This window comes from Bemisia tabaci, chromosome 1, assembly GCF_918797505.1.
Source record: "Bemisia tabaci chromosome 1, PGI_BMITA_v3".
NCBI classification, from domain to species: Eukaryota; Metazoa; Arthropoda; class Insecta; order Hemiptera; family Aleyrodidae; genus Bemisia; species Bemisia tabaci.
Genome location: NC_092793.1, coordinates 44,884,066 through 44,906,077, shown reverse-complemented (window position 1 = coordinate 44,906,077; position 22,012 = coordinate 44,884,066). Strand labels below are relative to the sequence as shown.

At 40.2% G+C, this 22,012-nt stretch overlaps 1 protein-coding gene across 5 annotated transcripts in view; it reads right to left on the bottom strand.

The window, feature by feature from the left end:
• kis (chromodomain helicase DNA binding protein kismet) overlaps positions 1–22,012 on the bottom strand; it is a 252,200-nt gene that overhangs the window by 192,107 nt on the left and 38,081 nt on the right. For all 5 annotated transcript variants that reach the window (XM_072301409.1, XM_072301419.1, XM_072301422.1 and 2 more), the window contains exons 2-3: positions 2,355–4,444; positions 322–453 (exon numbers count right to left, since the gene is read on the bottom strand). In XM_072301409.1, the coding sequence (XP_072157510.1) occupies positions 322–453; positions 2,355–4,361 (2,139 nt within the window). In that variant the 5' untranslated portion in view covers positions 4,362–4,444. The remainder of the gene's footprint in view (positions 1–321; positions 454–2,354; positions 4,445–22,012) is intronic.

Sequence of the window (22,012 nt, the reverse complement as noted above, 5' to 3'; positions counted from 1 at the left end):
ATTTATTGTTTTCAAGGATGAGAGCGTATGTCGGAGGTTTATGCAAGTTGTTAGAAGTATCCTTCCTCTCCCCAATTGTGGTGAATGATGAATGGTGAACCCTCCTGAAAGGGTTTAGACCAACCAATTCCAAATCCGTGAAGAAGGGCATTTTGGTGCCCTTACTTTGGGATACCCTTTGACCAGGCCAGCGGTGCTTCAGCACACTTAAATTTCTCATTAAAAAATGCTGATTGTATCAAACAGCCAATACACTTAAATGTCTTGTCAATACGGCACTTGAAAAGATGCTAACAACGAACAGAATAAATCTTGTTTTACCATAATTGCAGGATCCATGGGATTGGATGGAAACATTGGCGATGACTGTAATAGACAGTGAGGGCCCCCAACGCACCTATCTGCTGCTTCATGTTGTTGAATCATTCGCATCCGTTCTTGCAAATGATTGATCTGAAAGGTTCATCAAAATGAGGTATTGGTAAGTGAGTCAAAGTACCTTAGACAAGACATTATTCAGAGACCTCTATAAGACCTCATTGGAAATTTATTCTTCCAACCCAACATGAAAAGCAAATTAATTAGAAACGGAGAAGAATCGGAAGGCTATAATTTGATGTTAGAGAATGAACTAATGAGACAGGTACATATTAAAGAGGGACACTTCGGGTTGTAAGGATATGCTTTTAGTAAATTTGATAAAACTTAAATGACACATTCTTATTCTCACTCAGTCACTTCCCTGAGGAAAACACGTAATTTCATCATTGTAAAATTGAGTTTCCGAAGTGGTTTTTATAACAGAAAACTGCTAAGCATTCCTGATTAAAACGAGGGTTTCAATAATGTCATTTTCCCCCCTTCTTGGATATGGTCCGGAGATTGATGTTTTGTTCCTTATTAAAGAGAAAACTTTTTTCTAGCAATGGCAAGTTCCCAAAAAAAATTCCCTGCATACTGCAGCGTTGCTCAAGAATTCCGTAGCAAGCGCAAGAATTGAGGTATGAAGTCGCGGTTGGGACATTTATTTAAAAATGCACACTTTAAAGACATCCTTATAATCTTGTAATCATAGATTGTACCTTTAATTTGAACATGCATTGTTGCCATTTCTCTGATTATTACATTCGTCAATTTTTACAAGATCACTAATCTCTCAAAATGAATCCATTTGGATTTTAAAAAGAGGTGGCTTATCGATAGTTCCTTCGATTCCGTATGAATCAGTATGTTATACCAAACATGAAATAATTTTTGCTCGAGTAATGGACATTTTAGTAACGACTTCATGAAGCGATGTTGCTTGTTGAGTCCGGGCAAATGGGAATAACGACTTCATGAAGCAATGTTGCTTGTTGAGTCCGGGCAAATGGGAATTTTCGTCTCCAAAAACACTGGATGGCAATAATTCTAAGGTTTCATATGTAACTTTTGGTGCTGAGTCTGAATTTCTACTTGGCGTCAAGACAATTTTTTAAAAGTTGCAAAATTTGGAAAAGTGGCTTTGAATCCGCCTTTTACACGGATTGTGGCCGGTAACTAGCAGAGGGTTGATTGGAGAGCAAAATTAACTATTTTCAAAGTTAAAGTTAATCGAATTCTCTTTGAAACTGATTCAAAGCTTTATGCTGATGGCAAAACTAAACGCGCTCAGAAACGACAAATGGGCCGCGTTTAGCAGAGAGGAACCAAGCCACATCAGCTATTCCAAGTTTGACTGGGAAAGTTGATTTTATACAACAGATCATTTGGGCAGATTCCTTTGAAAATTATAAGGTATTTGATTTGCACTGTGAAGAAAATTCACTGAAATTTGCCCAAAATCTGCACAACCGTTTTCACGTAAAAATTAAATTGCCAAAAGCCAATGTGGCTTGCTTCCTTTCTGCTCAACACAGTCCACATGATAAACGACAAGCGACGCAATCTTTCTTTTTATCATTTCCCGACTTCTAATGAAATTCCCTAACCGTGAAGTCATCCGAAACGCTGCTTGAGAGCGCCACCCCGTTGGCACAACAACAAGCTTAGTTGGCCCGTTGCCGACCCCATTTAAACGTGGAGCCCGAAACCACAAAAAATTCCGTGACCGTTGACGAAATTCCCTGACTTTTTCCAGATAATTTACCGTAGGGTTCATTCCCTAACTTTTCCCGGTCGCTAGCCACCCTTAGAAAAGCACCCAAATCGGTGCTTTTTTGTGGTTTAAGGTCAATGCTTCCTGCTTTCCGACTAAATGAAATTTCTTGACAACCATGGTATGGTTGATTAAAATACTGTACGACGTGAACGGGATTTAATAAAAATTAAAGAACAAAAAGAATAAAATAGATCCGAAGACATAAAAGACTCACCCGCATTTGAATCTCAGGATTTGGTGGAATACAATACAACTCTTGGAGTTGTTGTTGAAGAGCTGCCATCTCTTGTTGGTGACCAATAGGAGGTTGAAAAATTGGAGACTCAGTTGCATATCCACTGGGCTGAGAAGAAGATTCCATGTCAACTTTCACTCCGTTTTGATAAGGCTGCTCACTGTAACTGACTGGAGGCATATTACTACTACTAGTATCGTGTGCTGTACTTTGAGAAGATTCCATAGCCTGTGATGACTGAAGCTCTGGATTAGAAGGAATGTGCTGCGGCATCGACTGCTCAGACGATGAATACTTATCGAGCACACCAGTTTGAAAATCTACACTGCCATTGGATCCAGACAAACTAGAATTCGACAATGCTGAATCCGGCATGACCATCCCAGATGGAGGTATACTTGAAGACTGAAGGTTTTTTGACTGAGCATCCATCATTGAATCATCCGTAGGCATGGAAGTATAACCCGGCATTCCTTGATCAGAAAGTCCTCCTAGACTACCGTTCACTGAGTGCTGTTGCGAAGACTGATGTGGCCAGGATTGTGCGGAAGGACCACGAGGATACGAGGGGTAATCAGTTGGAGGACCTGCCACTGATGGCATCACCATTTGTTCTAACTGCTGCAGCGTACTTTGCTGAGGATATGACACAGGTGGCCTCGGTGATTGCTGAGGATGTGGATGAGGAGACAACGTACTTGGTTTGACTGGAGACATTACAGGTCTTGGGGACGAAATTTGAGGTCTCGGTGACATTTGTGGTCTTGGAGACATTTGCGGAGATAACTGAGAGTACGAAGCTCTGTACTGTGATTGAGGACTGCCACTAGACTGCTGCTGAGCGACATGGGATTTTGTTTGAGCAGGAGCACTTACATTAGAATACTGACTTGCTCCTGGGACATCCATCCCCATTGGCTGTTGTGGCATTCCTTGTTGGGGCATCTGTTGCTGCTGGCTATAACCTGGGTGCGCCATTGGTGACTGCATATGGTTGTACGTGGTATGCGGCTGAGGAGAACTGTTCACACCAGCCATGGGCATTTGCTGCTGTTGAGAGTAAGCAGCAATATGTCTACCCTGGTGATAACCAGAATATGACTGGTTTGCATTTCCATACATGATACCTTGTGATCCTGCATATATGCCTTGTTGTGCTTGTTGCTGTTGTTGCGCTTGTTGTTGTTGTTGTTGTTGTTGCACTTGTTGCTGCTGTTGTTGAACCTGCTGCTGCTGTTGTTGTTGCACTTGTTGCTGCTGCTGCTGTTGTTGAACTTGCTGCTGTTGTTGAACTTGTTGCTGTTGCTGCTGTTGTTGAGCTTGTTGCTGTTGAACTTGCTGCTGCTGTTGTTGTTGTTGTTGTTGTTGTTGGCGTTGATAGCTATTTTGCATTAGCGAGCCCATTAAGTTTTGGTTAGAGTACTGTGAAGCAGTTTTTTCAGCTTCTTGTCGGTAAGTAACATGTTGTTGCCTATACGTGGTTTGTGTAGTTTGTGGATAGTGCCTTGCATACCCAGCCCACTGCAAGTTTGCATCAGGATGTTCCATCCCATAGATATTATTAGGAGGAACTCCATACTGAGAATAGGAGCTACCTGGGGGCTGCTGTGGATGTCTCCCATGCTGTTGTGGAATCATCGCTCCTCTAATGTAACCTGCCGCAGTTGGAGAAGGTGAAGGCATTGACCTTGCGCCAGAATTATCGAACGGGCCGTGATTAGAGTGATAAATGCTTTGAGCAGAGGGTTCAATATGATTTGAAGAAGGATAATCACTTGTCCCAAAGGAGGTGAGCTTAGCCAAGGGTGACTCCTGGTGCATTTCTGGTGGCATTTGGTGGGGGTAAGACGGCTGAACGTAACCTGCTGTTGCTCCTGATGCATCTTGTTGATGAGCAGCCGAGTTAAAATTGTCACCTCCCAAGTCTGGCAAACCATCCAAGACATTTCCACCAACATCTTCCCCAAATAAATCATACGAGTCCATTTTGTAACTTGCTCTAGACCTCACGAATGTGAGCCTCGCATGGCTCCGGGTCTTTCATTCTTCTATTTACATATCAATAATGCCTGTGAACACGAAAACAGACTAGTAAGTTTTGAGCAACAAATGCAACATGTACAAATATATTATAAGAAGGGGAGAGGGGGAACATAGACATCCACAAATTAATAGAGAAAATGCTCTCTCCGTGCGGCCGGAAGATATCAAAGGAATAATACTTACTCTTTACATCGAAATGCTGGTTGCTCATTCATTTCTTTTAATAGTAACGGTAGAGTAAGGTTGAGACACATCCTACAAACTGAACATTACAGTAAAGCTACTCATTCCTCCAGTCCTACGACTTGTTTTTCAACTTCTTTGAACTCAGAAATCCATCATAATTAGCTGGTTGGAAAATGTTTCTCGTACTGCTTTAAGTCTCTAAACAAACGGAATCTTGAGCATAACTTCCAGTTACCTTAATTATCAATTAATCGATGAATACAATAGATGCCTATTGAATACGTATTCAGTATTCAGTATTCTTTACATTTTTGCAGTTTGACAAATAGTAAGTATTTTTTTAACCTTTTTCAGGTGGATTAATAGGTAAGTTTCCAAATCCTGTACTTACACTAATTCTTAAGTGCTTATAACTTTAAAGTGTTACATACAGGACGTACAAAAAAGCACTCTGCTGATGAGAGACCTAAACCAAGAACCATGTAATGAGAATCGATCATAGGTTAAGGAATGCGAATACATACAAGATGGACGCATAATTTAGAGAATGTAATTCCGGTATTTCCTTGAATTTTTTTTATTGAATTCCCCACATTCAATGATATACCGGTTGCTTAAAAATTTTCACATCCAAATCCAAACATGCAACGCAATATGCTATTCAAAATATTCAGTTTTGGTCACGAGTGCAGAGCAAGAGCAAGAACAACTACATACGAGTCTCGGCGATCGGGAGTAAGACTAGTTTCTTCATGATGAACCATGTTCTTCCCCATAATTCATTACGATTAAAACGTTTTAACTCAATTTTAACTCAACAGACCAATAGAAATTCATACAGCAGATCGGCGGGTCTTTCATGAAGCGCTATGGGACTTTCAAATGTTAAATAATCGTTTAGGGAGGCCACATCAAAGTCCCGTTAATTTATTTTTCAGTGTTTCACAATATTTTACCCTCATACACTAAGAATATAAATGCACTTGAGCTTAAGTTAGGCTTGGCAGATGATTAGGAGTTCATACGGCTGATTGGTGGGCCTTAAAAGTGGTGCTCCATAGCTGTATTTCAAAACATTATAATTACAAAAGAAGGGATTATTATGGAAGAGCGTGAGTTATTTCTGAACTCTGCATCCCCCAAAAACTCTTAAAAATTTCATTTCGCACGGTTTAAATATTTAATCTGCTTTTATAACACTCAGATCTGGCTTTGGAACCATAGGGCGGCATCCGAAAATCGGTCGGCGCAGGGGGTGCGTTTATACAATGGTTCATAAGTCTCGTACCGTTCCGTTCCCCAGCTTGATGAGCCTCTTGTTGGATGCGGAAAAAGCCGGAACAATTAAAAAAACTGGTTTTGATTCAAACAGACAGTTGAGATTTTTGAGAATTCTTTATGCAAAGTCTATTACTTAATTCAGTTGTCCGTTGCGACTACCCGCTTCCACCGATAATACCACTCCATTTTCCCTTTGTGCAACGTCTATCCATTACAACAGATATACCGCTCTCTGTTCCCACTCGAATGTTTCCAAACTTACAACTTGAAAAATAATTACAGCTAATGCATTCGGTGATTTGAAACTATGAAAATTCAAAATAAAAGATAGAACATTCTAAAAAGTAAAGTTTCACTTCCATTCAGGTGCGATAGATATTACTTGGAGCCAAGAAGTTTCCAAGGTATTTGATTTCAGACCATCTCAGCAATTTTTCGATGGTTCGTTACCAGATTACGACAAACCCCTAACCAAACCAGCCCGTTTGCTATCAGTGAAAATGTTCCATTTAAAAGCAGTGATGTAAAACTGAAGTAAAACAGGTATGAATGGTACATTCAAAAAGTTAGTTGTTAGTTTTCTAAAGTTTTTTTTTTTTTTAAATTATTATTATTTGAAGACTGAAAAAATGATGACAAAAAATATACTTTAATGAATGTTAATGTAAAAAGGAAATTTAATTATACATTCTGTGTCATGTATACCTTGGTAAAAAAAAAGTATGTAGATTTTAAACGAAGTAAGTGAAGTAATTCCTAAATAATACGGGTGGAATATCTAGCACTAAAAAAGGGTTTGAAAGAAAGATGGCACCATAAACATGGGTCTATTGTACGCAAGGGATACAGCCAACTGCTTACACTTCATTAGAGGAAATTCGCTTGAAAATCATGTTGAGCACACCTGAAAAGTCTGAAATCCACTCCATAACGCGCAATCTGCGTCGATTGTAATACGCTTTTGCAAGTTTCCCGCGACTTACATCGAACACTGAGAGTCTTTGTTCACAACATGAGACACAATGTAGGGTTGCCGAATCCACCTGTCCGCCAGAACGTACAATTTAACTAATGTCTAGTGTATTATTTGAAGAAAATTATTTTCATGATCTCTTACAAGTCACAGTCAAAGTCAATAAAACCATATAAAAATAATAAAAATAATCTGTCAACCATTTTAAGACACTAGGCCTTTAAGTAAACTGTGGATTATTTGATTTAGTTTATTAACTTTGAACTATTTAATTTGTTGAAATTGATTTTCCTACATATAGCCAATATTTTACAAAGAAAATTTGTCTTTTTGATGTATTTATACATTTCAACTGTTTTTTAATGTTGAAGTGTATCCAGGTCAATTCGTAATGATACATTACAACGAACGGGAACTTTCGGGCCGGCGTAAGCTTAGCGCGTGCGTGCGGCATGTCGCTGAGGCAGTGCAGAGCGCGCGCGCGTTGCGCTACGGCGGCGCGGCGCGGCGCACTATGGTCCAATAGCCCGATTTAAGCGGCAATAAATCGGAAAAATGAAGTTTGGAAAAAGTTCGATTTCAATACGTAGATCGATAGTACATACTGTAAAGAAGACTCCTGTAAAATATCATCTAGATTGAAACACTAATAAGGATGTGACAAGCCTGGGAAGTGCGGCGCGCGGAGCACTTTTGAGTACGCTTCCAGTTACCGAGCGGCTTGTTTTCGTTGTTTCACCGTAACTGAAAGTGTTTGAGACTTGATTCACAAAATATAAGGTAATTTCTAGATGTTCCATGCTGAAACAATTCTTTTTTATCGTGTCTAATGCTCTAGATTAACCCTTAAACATAGTCAGTTTTTTCAATAAAATCGCAAAAGTAGGACCCAAAAAATATACTTTGCACCTCTGAGCACCTCGTAATTTTACTCGGAAGTTATTGTCATGACTCTAGACTACCTTTTAGTATGAGTGGCAGATCAATCATCCACAATCGCCTCAAGTTATTTCTCATGAAAATGACGTTTTCGCGTTTCTTTGCAGTCACTACTATTAGCTATCATATGCCATTGACCATGCATTTTATCATGTTCCACTCTCATATTCTATCAAAACAGATGCCTTAAAGCCTAAATTTACCCAGGCAGAATAATAGTAGGGCGGATAAGGGGAAAAAGTTCTCAGAATCGTGCATTTCTGGAAGAAAGCATGAAACTTTCAGGATATCATCTTTACCTATACCTAGAAGGTTCAAATTCACAAGTGAGCCCAAAATTCTGAGGCCATGGGGGCCGGGGGGGCAGGGGGCCCTGATTTCGCTATGTTTTGCCGAATTTTCGCGTTGGATCATCGTGAGAACGTCGTTAACAATGTAAAATGTAATCAAAACTTGTGTAAACGTCATTAGTAGGTTCTCTCGAACAGTATCCTAAAATGGTATCACTGTCCGATCCCGGAGCACCCCTCAAAATGCCTAAAATTCAAAATGGCGCCCATAATAAGGCCTCCGGAGTATCGATATTTTCACTTGTGCATATCCTGTCATGTAAGGTATCATTTTCCATGTAATTTTGGTCGCAGATTTCATATTTGAAGTCAAAACAACCCCCCGGTCAAAATTGGTGCCCCCAATCCAAGATGGCGTCCAGATTTGAAAGGCAGGAGGGTGCATTTTTTAAACTTTTACGCGATAAGGCAAGTGATATGTCATTACCTATGTAATTTTGGTCGTACATTTCATTACTGAAGTCAAAAGAGTCCTCCGGTCAAAATTGGTGCCTCAAATCCAAGATGGTGGCCAAATTTTAAAGGCAGGAGGGTGCATTTTTTCAAATTTTTACATGATAAGGCAAGTGATAAGTCGTTTCTTATGTAATTTTGGTCGTACATTTCATTATTGAAGTCAAAAAAGCCCCTCGGTCAAAATTGGTGCCCGAAGTCTAAGATGTCGGCCAAATTTGAAAGGCAGGAGTGTGAATTTTTATGAGAAAAAAAATCACGTGAGATGACAAGTGAGGTATCAGTTTATACGCATTTTTAGTCAACAAAACGAATCTAAATGAAATGTAAAAATATTGTTTAAGTACACAAACATGCAACTAGATAATCAGGATGATTGCCATCATGGCTGACAAGTGAAAAATGATGAGCCACTAATAAGGAGGTGTCTTGCTGATTACTGCACAAAAACTCTGAACTCAATTTCAGATGCCCTAGACTCAGAGGATGAACAATTAATAAGTACCGAAAATAATTTAGAAAACTTTCAGTCGGATTCAGTTGGTGGGTCTCTACTCCATCGAGTGCGATCGAAGCATAGGCATACTTACGAATCCATTGCACAAACCTATGTTCCATCAAATTGATGAGCAGACACCAATGTTTCTTTGCGTTTTCAAAGTGATGTTAAACGCGCAAAATCCGAGATGATCGCTGTTCTTGCATGCGTTTATTGGTTGCGATTCAACCCCTCACATCCATAAAATAGGAATAGCAACTTTATTCTGTACGCTTTTATCTGATCCTTACCTGCAAGAATCTAAAGAAAGGTTCTTGGAACCTAATCAAAACCATGAACGGGTATAAAGAACTGGAAAAGAGTAAATCGATGGTGAAACTGCTTAAATACTATTTCGGTTTGCGGTGTTGCAGACTTCTTGTCATACTTCTGTTCCTTCATTGAAAAATACTGGAGTCATTTCTTGAAAACTTTGCTTGTTTTCACTCTCTATGTGAGGAATATTCTGTAAAAATTTCATGATGTTGGTTTGGTCCCCTTTCCAAAAATAAAATAGGAGCGAATATTTTGAAATCCTGCAACCAAGATACGCACGTTTGCTGTTTCACTGTCGAAATATTACTCCTCAATGGTAGCCAAAAAAAATGTGACTTTCGAAGACCTCCGTCATCGTATATCGAAGGAAAAATTTCCAGCTTTCAAAGTCTTCATTCAATTAGAGTAAGTACCCTCGATATCATCAGCAATGAAGTAGGTAACATTAATTTAGGAGCTACTTTTATACTCAACTGTGGATGGGATGAAGTGATCTGGATGCTTGTCTTTGGGGATGGATGAATAAAAACAAGGAGCTTCATCCTATTTTAAGTGACTTGCCTCCAGCTCCCGGAATCCCCGCTTAAAATTATCCGGTGTAATTGTAAGAAAGGGAGTGACACCATGCTGTACCACCAAGAAAATAATCTTTTCGTTCTTAGACTCATGCAGAAGTTCTGAAGACTCCAACTGTAAAAACTTACAGAACTGTAGGAGGAAGATCCTGAAGAGCCTGACTGGGAATGTGAATCAGCATGTTTTGATTAGGATTTTCTCATATACTGACTGGAGAGGGTATGGCAGGTGCGTCGCGTGAAATGTCCTTATCTTTATTGAGAAATTATATGGGCTTAAAAATGAATAAAATAGCTCATTATAGATGCTCCTGTTAACATTATTCCTACCGTGGACGGCCAAACTGATCACCCTCTTAAATATCTCGTATCATTTTTGTGTAAAAGATTTTTTTTACATTTCATTTAGATTCGTTTTGTTGACTAAAAATGCGTATAAACTGATACCTCACTTGTCATCTCACGTGATTTTTTTTCTCATAAAAATTCACACTCCTGCCTTTAAAATTTGGCCACCATCTTGGATTTGAGGCACCAATTTTGACCGGAGGACTCTTTTGACTTCAGTAATGAAATGTACGACCAAAATTACATAGGGAACGACATATCACTTGCCTTATCACGTAAAACTTTGAAAAAATGCACCCTCCTGCCTTTAAAATTTGGCCACCATCTTGGATTTGAGGCACCAATTTTGACCGGAGGACTCTTTTGACTTCAGTAATGAAATGTACGACCAAAATTACATGGAAAATGATACCTCACATGACAGGATATGCACAAGTGAAAATATCGATACTCCGGAGGCCTTATTATGGGCGCCATTTTGAATTTTAGGCATTTTGAGGGGTGCTCCGGGATCGGACAGTGATACCATTTTAGGATACTGTTTGAGAGAACCTACTAATGACGTTTACACAAGTTTTGATTACATTTTACATTGTTAACGGCGTTCTCACGATGATCCAACGCGAAAATTCGGCAAAACATAGCGAAATCAGGGCCCCCTGCCCCCCCGGCCACCATGGCCTCAGAATTTTGGGCTCACTTGCGAAATTGAACCTTCTAAAGGTAAAGATGATATCCTGAAAGTTTCATGCTTTCTTCCAGAAATGCACGATTGTTATGCTTATCCGCCCTACTATAATACGAGTTGATGGGGCTGATCGGAAGGAATTGAAACTTATGCTCAAGAACGGCGAAGAATCGCCTCGGGAGGCCACTTTAAAGGTCCCGTAGAAGTTTTTTTTTTTGACGTTTTACCATGTTTCAAACATATAATCTATCAGAATGGATACATGTAGGCTCAAGTTTAGCTTGGCAGATGAAAACGCGTTCAAACGGTTGATCGGTGGGACTTGAAAGTAAGGTTCCCAAGCGATGAAATCGTCTTGGGAAGCTACTTTGAGGTCCTGCAAAAAAATTTTTTTTTTTTGACGTTTACCCATGTATCAAACACATAGTCTATCAAAATGGATATATTCAAGCTTAAGTTTAGCTTGGCAGACGAAAACAAGTTCAAACGGCTGATCGGTAGAGCTTGAAAGTAGGCCTCCGCAGCCATGAAACTTTGAAGTATTATCCTGAGCTGTCTTTTTCAAGTTCCCTTGACAGTAGTGTTCAACGAAGTTCTACTTTTAGTTTCTTATAGTCCATCCAATGTAAAATTTAATTGTGAAGCTTAAAAAAAAAAAAAAAAAAAAAAAAAAAAAAAAAAAAATTCCTCCGAGGATCGAACCCGGGACCTACGGTTTACGGGTTAGACACGGTGTCCACTACACCACCGCAGAACCGTTGAATTTCCGCCTCAATTTAAGGTTTTTCGACAAATTATTACCGCAGTTATAAAAAAGTATAAAAATGTTGAAAATTGATTTTTTTTTGAAAAATGTTAGCATATTTGCACTCAGCGACCCAAAAAACCCTTGAAAACTCATGTTGCAAGGTATAAACATACATATCTGATTTAATGCCGCTTAGATCGGGCTATGGGACCCTAGTGCGGCGCACAGTGCAGTGTCCTTATGGCGCGTAGGGACAAAAATCATAGCTCGCAGACAAAAGCGCTTAGAGAGGTGAAATTTCGTATGGAAGGTCTTGAACATATAGACTATCGTTAGATGAGGTCAAATTTTGTTAATGACACTTTGGGGCGGGAGGAGGGGGGCGGGAGTACTGATACTTGAAGGCGAGTGTTTGGGCGGTAGAGACCGAACTCATAGCTCAAAGACAGAAAGATATAGAAAAGTGAAATTTGATATGAGACCTCCTATACATATGTGCTATTGTCGGATGGGGTCAAAAGAGGGTTATTCATATAGGCGAAAAATGTACCCAGCCCGGAATGTACGAAACTTTGTGAGCTGATAGTACTAGTTGAGAGAGGCTTATCCCTAGCTCCGTTTTTGCAGGAACCCCAGGGAAACAGCGTTGCCATTTTTTAAAGTCGTAACCTTCAAACACCCATAACTTTCGCAGAAATGCAGTCACAGAGCTCGTATTTATACCAAAAGATGCAAAAAATTACGTTCTATCGACCAATGCCAAAGAAATTTTAATTTGACTCCATTGTTGCCACGTTTTGGCAATTTTTTTAATTTTCGTAATTATTTAAAATCACGTTACCGCCTAAAAAAGTGTTTGCGGTTGATGGGGATTGAATAAAAATCTGTCGGAATTATTGTTCGTTTGATTCCGCATCCATCGATATATTATACTTTTCTGAGAGACTTAGGGAACACGAGTTATAGCGATTTGAAAATTCGGCAACACGCCCTATACCCCGATATTGACGCTCGTTTAGGTACGTTTCGCAACTCCGTGTTAAAGCAAAACGCCTAGAACAAACAAAATTCGAAAAGTCAGTTCATGTTTTGCGCTTTTTTGAAACTTTCACATGATTTTTAGGAATTCAAGTAGCGGCGGTGTTGCCGGTTTTCAATGAAAACCACCGCTGCCATCACAATTTAAAGTAGTACTCATTTAATCTTATCCCAGCTACATTTGCTAACCTAAACTGACCATTTGCGACACGGTGTTGACAACATTGCCTAATTTCCGTCGGAATTCGCGTAGAGGCGGGGTTGCCAGTTTTCATGGAAACCGCCACCGCGATCACAAAAAAAATGTATTACTTATTTAATCACGTTCAGCCTTATTCTGTAGTTGGCATTGTTTATTTATCGGATCGATGGTTTCTTCTATCCCTCTGCAACGGCAGTGGTGACCGACAGTAACGAGATATCGAAATTTAAAGCTACCGAATCACTCAAGCGGTCCGATGAGTAGTTTTGGCGAGGGGCCTAGATCCATTGCTCTTGATCTCTATACAGTATCGATATCTCGGTACTGTCAGGCACCACTGCCGTTGCAGAGAGATAGATGAAACCATCGATCCGATAAATAAACAATTCCAACTACAGAATAAGGCTGAACGTGATTAAATAAGTAATACATTTTTTTTTGTGATCGCGGTGGCGGTTTCCATGAAAACTGGCAACCCCGCCTCTACGCGAATTCCGACGGAAATTAGGCAATGTTGTCAACACCATGTCGCAAATGGTCAGTTTAGGTTAGCAAATGTAGCTGGGATAAGATTAAATGAGTACTACTTTAAATTGTGATGGCAGCGGTGGTTTTCATTGAAAACCGGCAACACCGCCGCTACTTGAATTCCTAAAAATCATGTGAAAGTTTCAAAAAAGCGCAAAACATGAACTGACTTTTCGAATTTTGTTTGTTCTAGGCGTCTTGCTTTAACACGGAGTTGCGAAACGTACCTAAACGAGCGTCAATATCGGGGTATAGGGCGTGTTGCCGAATTTTCAAATCGCTATAACTCGTGTTCCCTAAGTCTCTCAGAAAAGTATAATATATCGATGGATGCGGAATCAAACGAACAATAATTCCGACAGATTTTTATTCAATCCCCATCAACCGCAAACACTTTTTTAGGCGGTAACGTGATTTTAAATAATTACGAAAATTAAAAAAATTGCCAAAACGTGGCAACAATGGAGTCAAATTAGAATTTCTTTGGCATTGGTCGATAGAACGTAATTTTTTGCATCTTTTGGTATAAATACGAGCTCTGTGACCAGGGGCGGACTGGCCCTAAATTAAGTATGGGGCGGGCCCCTAGGGGGTCTGGGGGGGCCCCCCAGTAGAAGGGGGTCCGGGGGCCCTCCCCCGGAAAATTTTGAAAATTAGGCCCTTTTAGAATGAATTTTACGCTATTTTAGACCCTATTCTTTAATATTATTTTTGAAACATTATCCAAAAAGAGACCAGAAATGCAAAACTTAGTATATTTTCTTAAACTGGATGAAAAAATGAGAATCCGTTGTATACTTGGAATTCAACTTTTATTTTCCTCTTCCAACGAAAAATTGTGCCAAAGCTAAATTAGTATACAGAAGATACATAGAATCAAGTAGAATAGTAATAGTGACAGTCTAAAAAGAACACATTCTGAAAAACACAGTTCGGATTTTTTTGTTCGTTTGTTTTTTTTAAATGTACTTTTTAGCCGCCAAAATTGACAACTGTCTTAATTTTTTTTGAACGTTTTATTGGATCCTTTCTTCGCTCTGCTCATAGAAAAATCAGTGCCGTTTACTAGTTAAATGACGCGTAATGAATGAATAAATCGATGGTTAAATTCTGAAAACACGTAACTCGGATCGGAATCCGCATCATGAACCCTGAGACTCGTAAGGATGCTCATGTTTTGCGTGTATCCTTATGAGTCTCAGGGTTCATGAGTTAATGATGCGGATTCCGAGATACGTGTTTTCAGAATTTAGCCATCGAAATAAAAATAAAAATGAAAATAAAAATACAAACAAAAAATTGACAAAAATCTGACACTTTGAAAATTATTGTGTTAATTAAACTGGAAATAGAAACACAGTTTTACGCCATTAACAGCCTTTTTAACTCTGTTGAGGTTGCCGCGATCAAGTTGATTATTATCTCGTGATCAATAGATTTGGTCAAATCTCTTTCTACGTACAATAACATCAAGTAAGTCAGTAGTTCTTGCCCAATTTGCGATCGAATCCGCGTTTTAATAAGTTTTAGTTTCGAAAATACTCGCTCACAGGTAACTTGGGTGCATGGTAAGGTTAAAACATACCTAAAGACAAGTAATAAACCATTAAAGTGGCCAGTTTGACTTGACTGTTCAAACAAGATTTTATAGGCGCAATGGAGGCAGTTTTCGCAAGCCTTTTTGAAGTAGCCCTATGGTATTTGAAGGAATCGACTCGCACGCGCGTCTTAAATGTGTCAAAAGAGGCCTTATGTCGCGGGAATTTTTGAATTAGAAAAAAGTCATTGGGGCTGCCCATGCAATACGTAACGTATTAAGGGGGAGGAGGGGGGGTCAAGCCCAACGTTACGTAACTCTTTTTTGCCGTAAGACCTTTTTTTTCCTTGTTAATTTAAAAAACTGACCAAAATAGGGGGGAGGGGCGAGGCTTGTGTTACGTATTTATTTATTTTTTTTGAGGGGGGGGGGTGGTTCGAGCTTGCGTTACGATGCGTTACGGAGGGGGGATGGGGGTAAAAAAATCGGAAAAACTGCGTTACGTATCATATGGACAGCCCCCATTATGGATTTCGCTAAAGGGGGGAAAAATCACCGAAGGCCCCTACGAAATCCCTTGAGGAAGGTAGGAGAGGTTCCCTACTAGGGGCCTCCAAAGTTCAAAATTGCATAGAAATGCGCCCTCGAGGCCTCTCTGAATCAGTACCAAAGGGCCCCCGGCAAAAAGGACCCTTTTGTCGAATCGGCGATAAAGAGCCCGGTGCCTTGAAGGTCCTTAGAGACGGTATAAAACCGCATCAAGGCCTCTTCAAATCGGCAATAAATGGTCCCTTGGAAACGGCAAAAAGGACTCCTTCGAATCAGATAAAGGGGCTCTTTTAAGGTCCTTAGAAGCGGCAAAAAAAGGCTTCATCGAGTCTTCTTCGATTCGGCAATAAATGAGTCCTTCAGGGCTCTTCCGAAATGACAAAAAAGGACCCTTTGGACTTATTCGAATCAGAAAAAAGGGCTCTCAAATGCAACGCCCTTAGATACGGCATAAAAAAGCTCCTTCAGGGCGCTCTCCGAATCGGCAATAAAGTGTCCTGTCCTCTCAGGAGTCTCGGGGCCCTTTCTCTAGGACGAACCGAAAAAGCCCTCGGGCGCTTCTTCGAAACGGCGAAATACGGCCCTTCAAATCGGCCAAAAGGGGCCCCGGAGGGGCCCTTTTGGCCGATGAAAGTGGGGCGATCGCCCCATCGCCACCCCGGCCAGTCCGTCCCTGTGTGACTGCATTTCTGCGAAAGTTATGGGTGTTTGAAGGTTACGACTTTAAAAAATGGCAACGCTGTTTCCCTGGGGTTCCTGCAAAAACGGAGCTAGGGATAAGCCTCTCTCAACTAGTACTATCAGCTCACAAAGTTTCGTACATTCCGGGCTGGGTACATTTTTCGCCTATATGAATAACCCTCTTTCATAATGACACTTGTGGCGGGGTGAGGGGGGCGGAAGCAGTGATACTTGAAGACGTGCGTTTGGGCGGTAGGGACAAACATTTTAGTCCGAAGTTGGTAGCACATACAGAAGTGAAATTTGGGTGCGACCTCTTCTACCGATAGGCCATCGTTAGATGAGGTCAAATTTTTTAAATGACACTTCCGGCGAGGAGGGGTGGAGCGGTCGCAAAGTTACTAAATAGTGAGCGTTTGGGCGGTAGGAACCGAACTCGTAGCTCAAAGACGGATGGACAGAGAGATGGAAAATTTGACATGAGACCTCCTATTCATACAGTTTATCGTTAGATGGAATTAAATTCTTAAAGCAGCACCTGGAGGGGGGGGGGGGGAGGGCTGTAACAATTATAGTGAGATCGATTCTGGTCGGAAAAAGACGGTCACGGCACATTCCCCACGATTTGATCTGAAATTACTGGTTAAAAACAGGCCTTGTTACCTTTACCCAGATTAAACCTTTTTAACACGTATTATAATTTTTTTTAAAATTTTTGTGTCAGAAAAAAGTCGCAAGAACAAAAAATGCTCAAGCACTGTGATTATCCGAGGGAAAATCGGCTATTCCGAAAAATTGGAGGACGACGCGGAAAGACGGATAGAATTTTCGGGGGGAGGGGGGGTATGTATTAAAGTATTTTATAGAATGAACATCATGTCTAGTAACCACATGTGTATGTAACTTTTTTTTCTTTGTCGGAAAGGAATCATGAAGTTCGCCTTAAACAGAGACCGCATCATGCAGCTCAACGAGTATACCCGATTCCCGACTTGAGGTCACAAAACCGACGATTTCGTCGGTGTGTGACAATTTGTAGCTGGAAGCTAAACAGTTTCTCAATCTGGAGGGTATTGTGAACAACATATCAAAAAATTACGTTGATATATTTTGATATATTATTTTAATCTATGTTTAAAGACATGATCATTAGCCAATATGCCCCTCACTGCGCGCCTGAGCCCTGACTTGAGGTCACAAAAATGACGATTCCGTCGATTTGTGGCAGTTTGTGGATTAAAACTAAGCATATTCTGAATTTGGAAGGTGTTCTGAACAACATATTAAAAAATTGCGTTGATATATTTTGATATATTTTTTTAATCTATGTTAAAAGACACGATAATAAGCCAATATGCCGCTCATTGCGCGCCTGAGCCCTGACTTGAGCTCACAAAAATGACGATTCCGTCGATTTGTGGCAGTTTGTGGTTTAAAACTAAACATATTCTGAATCTGGAAGGTATTCTGAACAACATATCAAAAAATTGCGTTGATAAATTTTGATATATTTTTTTAATCTCTGTTTAAAGATATCATCACATCTCATTTATCGATCACGTGGTTGATTTCTGACATGAAAGGGCGGACGCCATATTTGTCGTTGAATTTGAGGTCCAACTGAGTAGAAATCAAATAGATTATGGATTTGAAACATCATTTTAACAACTTATCAAAAAACACGGCTGAACTCATGCATGCACACTGGCTCTCTTTGGTTTCACGTATGGCTGTTATAAAAATAAGCCAATATGCCGCTCAGTGCGCGCCTAAGCCCTGACTTGAGGTCACAAAAATGACGATTCCGTCGATTTGTGGCAGTTTGCGGCTGAAAACTAAACATATTCTGAATCTGGAAGGTATTCTGAACAACATATCAAAAAATTGCGTTGATATATTTGGATATATTTTTTTAATCTACATTTGAAGATGCGTATATGGAATAAATCGAATTTTTGGCATCATCAACGGAAGACCGGACTGAGAGGCCCTTAATTTAAGAATTTAAAATAATCAACATAGTTTTTGTATAGACAAACATACCTTGTACCTAAACATTCTACCTTGTTCCGTTCTGATTAGGGTAATATCAGTTATCACCCGTCATAACACATGATGCCCGCTGCTGGATCTCTGCTAATTGTGCATCCGCGCAGGTTCCGTGATTTTCCCTCCCCCTCCCTCCCTTTCAATAGCATTTTCATGTCAAGAAACTTCGAATTTTTTCTTCCCATCCATCCATTTCTTCAATCCAGCGGTCATTTTTATTATCCGACAAAGTCGAATTTTCGATTTTTGTCCATGGGACACTGCACTGTGCGGCGCGCCCATTTTGCTCCCAGTCTCTCGTTGCGCGCGCCTTTCTCGGGTGTTTTGCGGCTTTTGCGTTGCAGATACGAACAAACGGACGAAATTTTTGCGCATAAGAGCCGTAACTCGGCGTTTGCCATGGGAAAACAGTGTTATTTTATCTAAAAATCTCAAATTTCAACCTGTGTCACTTAAATCGTTTGAGCACCGGGTAAAAATTGTTTTAAATTTTTTTCCTTGTACGAGGCTTCTAATGTATCCACACATCAACTTTTAAGACCAGGACCTCCTTCGAATTCGAAAATTTAAAAAATAAGAAACACCCTGGCCTAGGTAGTCCGGGGGGTATTTTATCCCCCCCTTCAAATGACCCAACGATATTTATTTTTGGACTCCTTGATACTCCTAGTTTTTTTAAACATATGGGCCGTTTTGTTTCGTTTTTTTTTCGGAATTTATACGTGTTTTGTAACCCCGTCGCTTAGCTTCATCCTTCTGTAAAAGGAGTGACAGTTTGGCAGCACAGCTTTCTGGTGTTCCGCCAAAACCAAGTTTCAGGTTATGTTTGCAGTTGTCAAGAAACTGATTCAATGTGCTCCTGCAAAGTTTCAATTTTTAAACGTAATGGAGATGTTGCATGTGTGAGGGATTTGCAATTTGACAGTTGTTTCTTATGTAAAAGTTCGCGAGAAACACGATGGTGCCACTGATTTTCTCTGAAATCATCTCCCAAGCTCAAAAAGAGCTCTCAAAGTGAGGCCAAAATGGAGGGGATATCCCGCCCTACCCTGAGAGTCCACCTCTACATCAAAACAAACTCTCCATGCAAAGATAGGGAGCAAATACATTGACAGGGCTGCCACTTCATTTGGGGACTCCAAAACTGAAAACACGGCAACCCTGCTGATGTATTTGCTCCCTATCTTTGCATAGAGAGTTTCTTTGATGTAGAGGTGGACTCTCAGGGTAGGGCAGGATATCCCCTCCATTTTGGCCTCAATTCGAGAGCTTTTTTTGAGCTTGAAAGATGATTTCAGAGAAAACCAGTGGCACCATCGTGTTTCTCGCGAACTTTTACATAAGAATTAACAGTCAAATCGCAAATCCCTCACACATGCAACATCTCCATTACTGTACATTATATGTAACTTTTAAAACTTAGTGTACTGACTGTCAAACCCGTAACGCAAAACATGGGTTTTTTAATGTCACTATTTTAATTCATGTCATTTCGAGATACCAATTTTTTCCAAATGTCTTCAAGTCAAGTACAGCTTCGGAGTATTTTTTCCAAATTTTTATTTCAACAATTGATGGGGAAAAATGCGATACAGGTGACACGTTACGCACGGGTGTGACCAATGAGAAGAGGCTTAAATTATGCAGATGTCGCATCACTTCTCACCATTTTTTCTACGGTTATCACAAGAAATACACTCATATGCATCATTAGAGGTTATGTATACATCTAATAAGAGAGAGATAGCCAACATTTTTGCCATATTGCAGTATTCAAAGTGAATACACCTTATCTCAAATGGAACTCGCTAAACTCTCTCCGATTTGATTGAAATATTTTCACATTACTACAGGCCCAGACCTACCGTACCACGGTTTTTTTTTTTGGTTAATTTGGGTCATGAGAGGTCCAGGACCGCGGGAACGAATGGGGAATCCTCTAAGGAATCTGAATTTCTCGGTCCCAGAGTCCTCCGCTTCCCCTTGGGAGGTATAGCCGTCCGTACTTCAAGAGTCAAGGTTTGTGTCAGAATTGTGTTATTATTTAATTGAAATCAGAAAGTGCGGAGCTTTCTAACTTACATTGACACCAAGAAGTCCAAGGTCGGCTCATCTATGTCCAGAATACTGACCCCCTGGGGATGGGGGACAGAGCCCCCTTTCAAAAAATGAAAGCTTGCGAAATGGACGTGGAAACTCGGAAAAGAGGAGGTTTTCTTGGGTATTGAACCCTAAGGAATCCAATTTTGAGGGATCCCATTGTACCAAAAATCTTCTCTGATGAGGCTCAGCAGGAGCCAGAGCCCCCCCCCCCCCCCCGATTGAATTTGCAAATTTAGGGTCCACCTGAGCGACAACAGAGAAGACTATCTGGACAACGGGGCCCTCAATTTCGGTTTCTTTGGGGTCTGTTGCCCATGAAAACTTATTTTTTCAGAGTCTCTAAGTCAATTTCGCAAACTTGCATTTTTTGAAAGGGTGCTCTGTCCCCCACCTTCGGGGGTCGGTATTTTGGGCACGGATGGGCCGATTTTGGATTTCATTGTGCTGATTTAGGTTGGAAATTTCACCTGATCCAAATTAAATAACTTCAAAATGTGGACTTGAACCTTGACTTTTGAAGTACGGACCCCCCTATTGCCCCCCAAGGGTAACCCGAGGGAGTCTGGGACCGGGAAGTTCTGATTCCTTAGGGTCGATTCCCTTTTCAATTCCGCGGTCCTGGACTTCGTGCGACCTAGGTTACCAGAAGAAAAGCCTATTACAAAAAAAAGTAGTTTGAGCATGTTCTAAATTAAAATGCGTCAAATTGCTGATTGACTTAATGCTTAGGATTGCCTACAATAAGAGTATGAGATGAAAAGTAAGTTTTTTAACTTTTAAACTCTCTCAGAAATGATGGACCTCAGGGAGACAATTAGTCACACCTGTAACGCAAACGGTAGGTCTGGGCCACCTTGTAGAAAAATGTAGTTTTGGCATGTTCTACATTAAAATGCATCAAATTGTTGATTGATTTACTGCGTAGGATTGCCTACAATAAGAGTATGAGAAGAAAAGTAAGTTTTTTAACTTTTAAACTCTCTCAGGAATGATGGACCTCAGAGAGACTAATTGTCACACCCGTAACGCAAACTTTCCCATTTTTCAAGGAAAGAAAAAAAGATAATTGAAAACAGATCATCAGCAGTTGAGGCAAAAACCCTTGACTTCATTATATAATTTAATCAGATTTTCACATTCATAAAATTCGCTGAGTTTCCACTTAACACTCACTGATGAGGCAAAACTCATTTCCAAAATCGGTCACACCCGTGACGCAGCCTTTAAATTTTTTCTGAGGATTGGAAAATAGTAAAAACAATGTCTGACAAACTGTAATGATCTATAAAAAAGTTCTTTCTGCTACTTGAGATAATTTCTTAATTGAACCCCAAGAAAGTGTCTAAATTCTTGTTTAAAGTTAAATTGATGTCACACCCATAACAATGGAATGACCCTGCGGGCAGTTTTTCTCAGTCACCGCCGACCAAGATCGCACAGGCAGAGGAGTAGAAAAGAACTACAAGTAAACAGACAATCAACTGACTTTTTCCATTACATGATTTCATTTGATAGCAAGCGTTTGATTCCTTTTGCTTCCTTTGATTTGCAA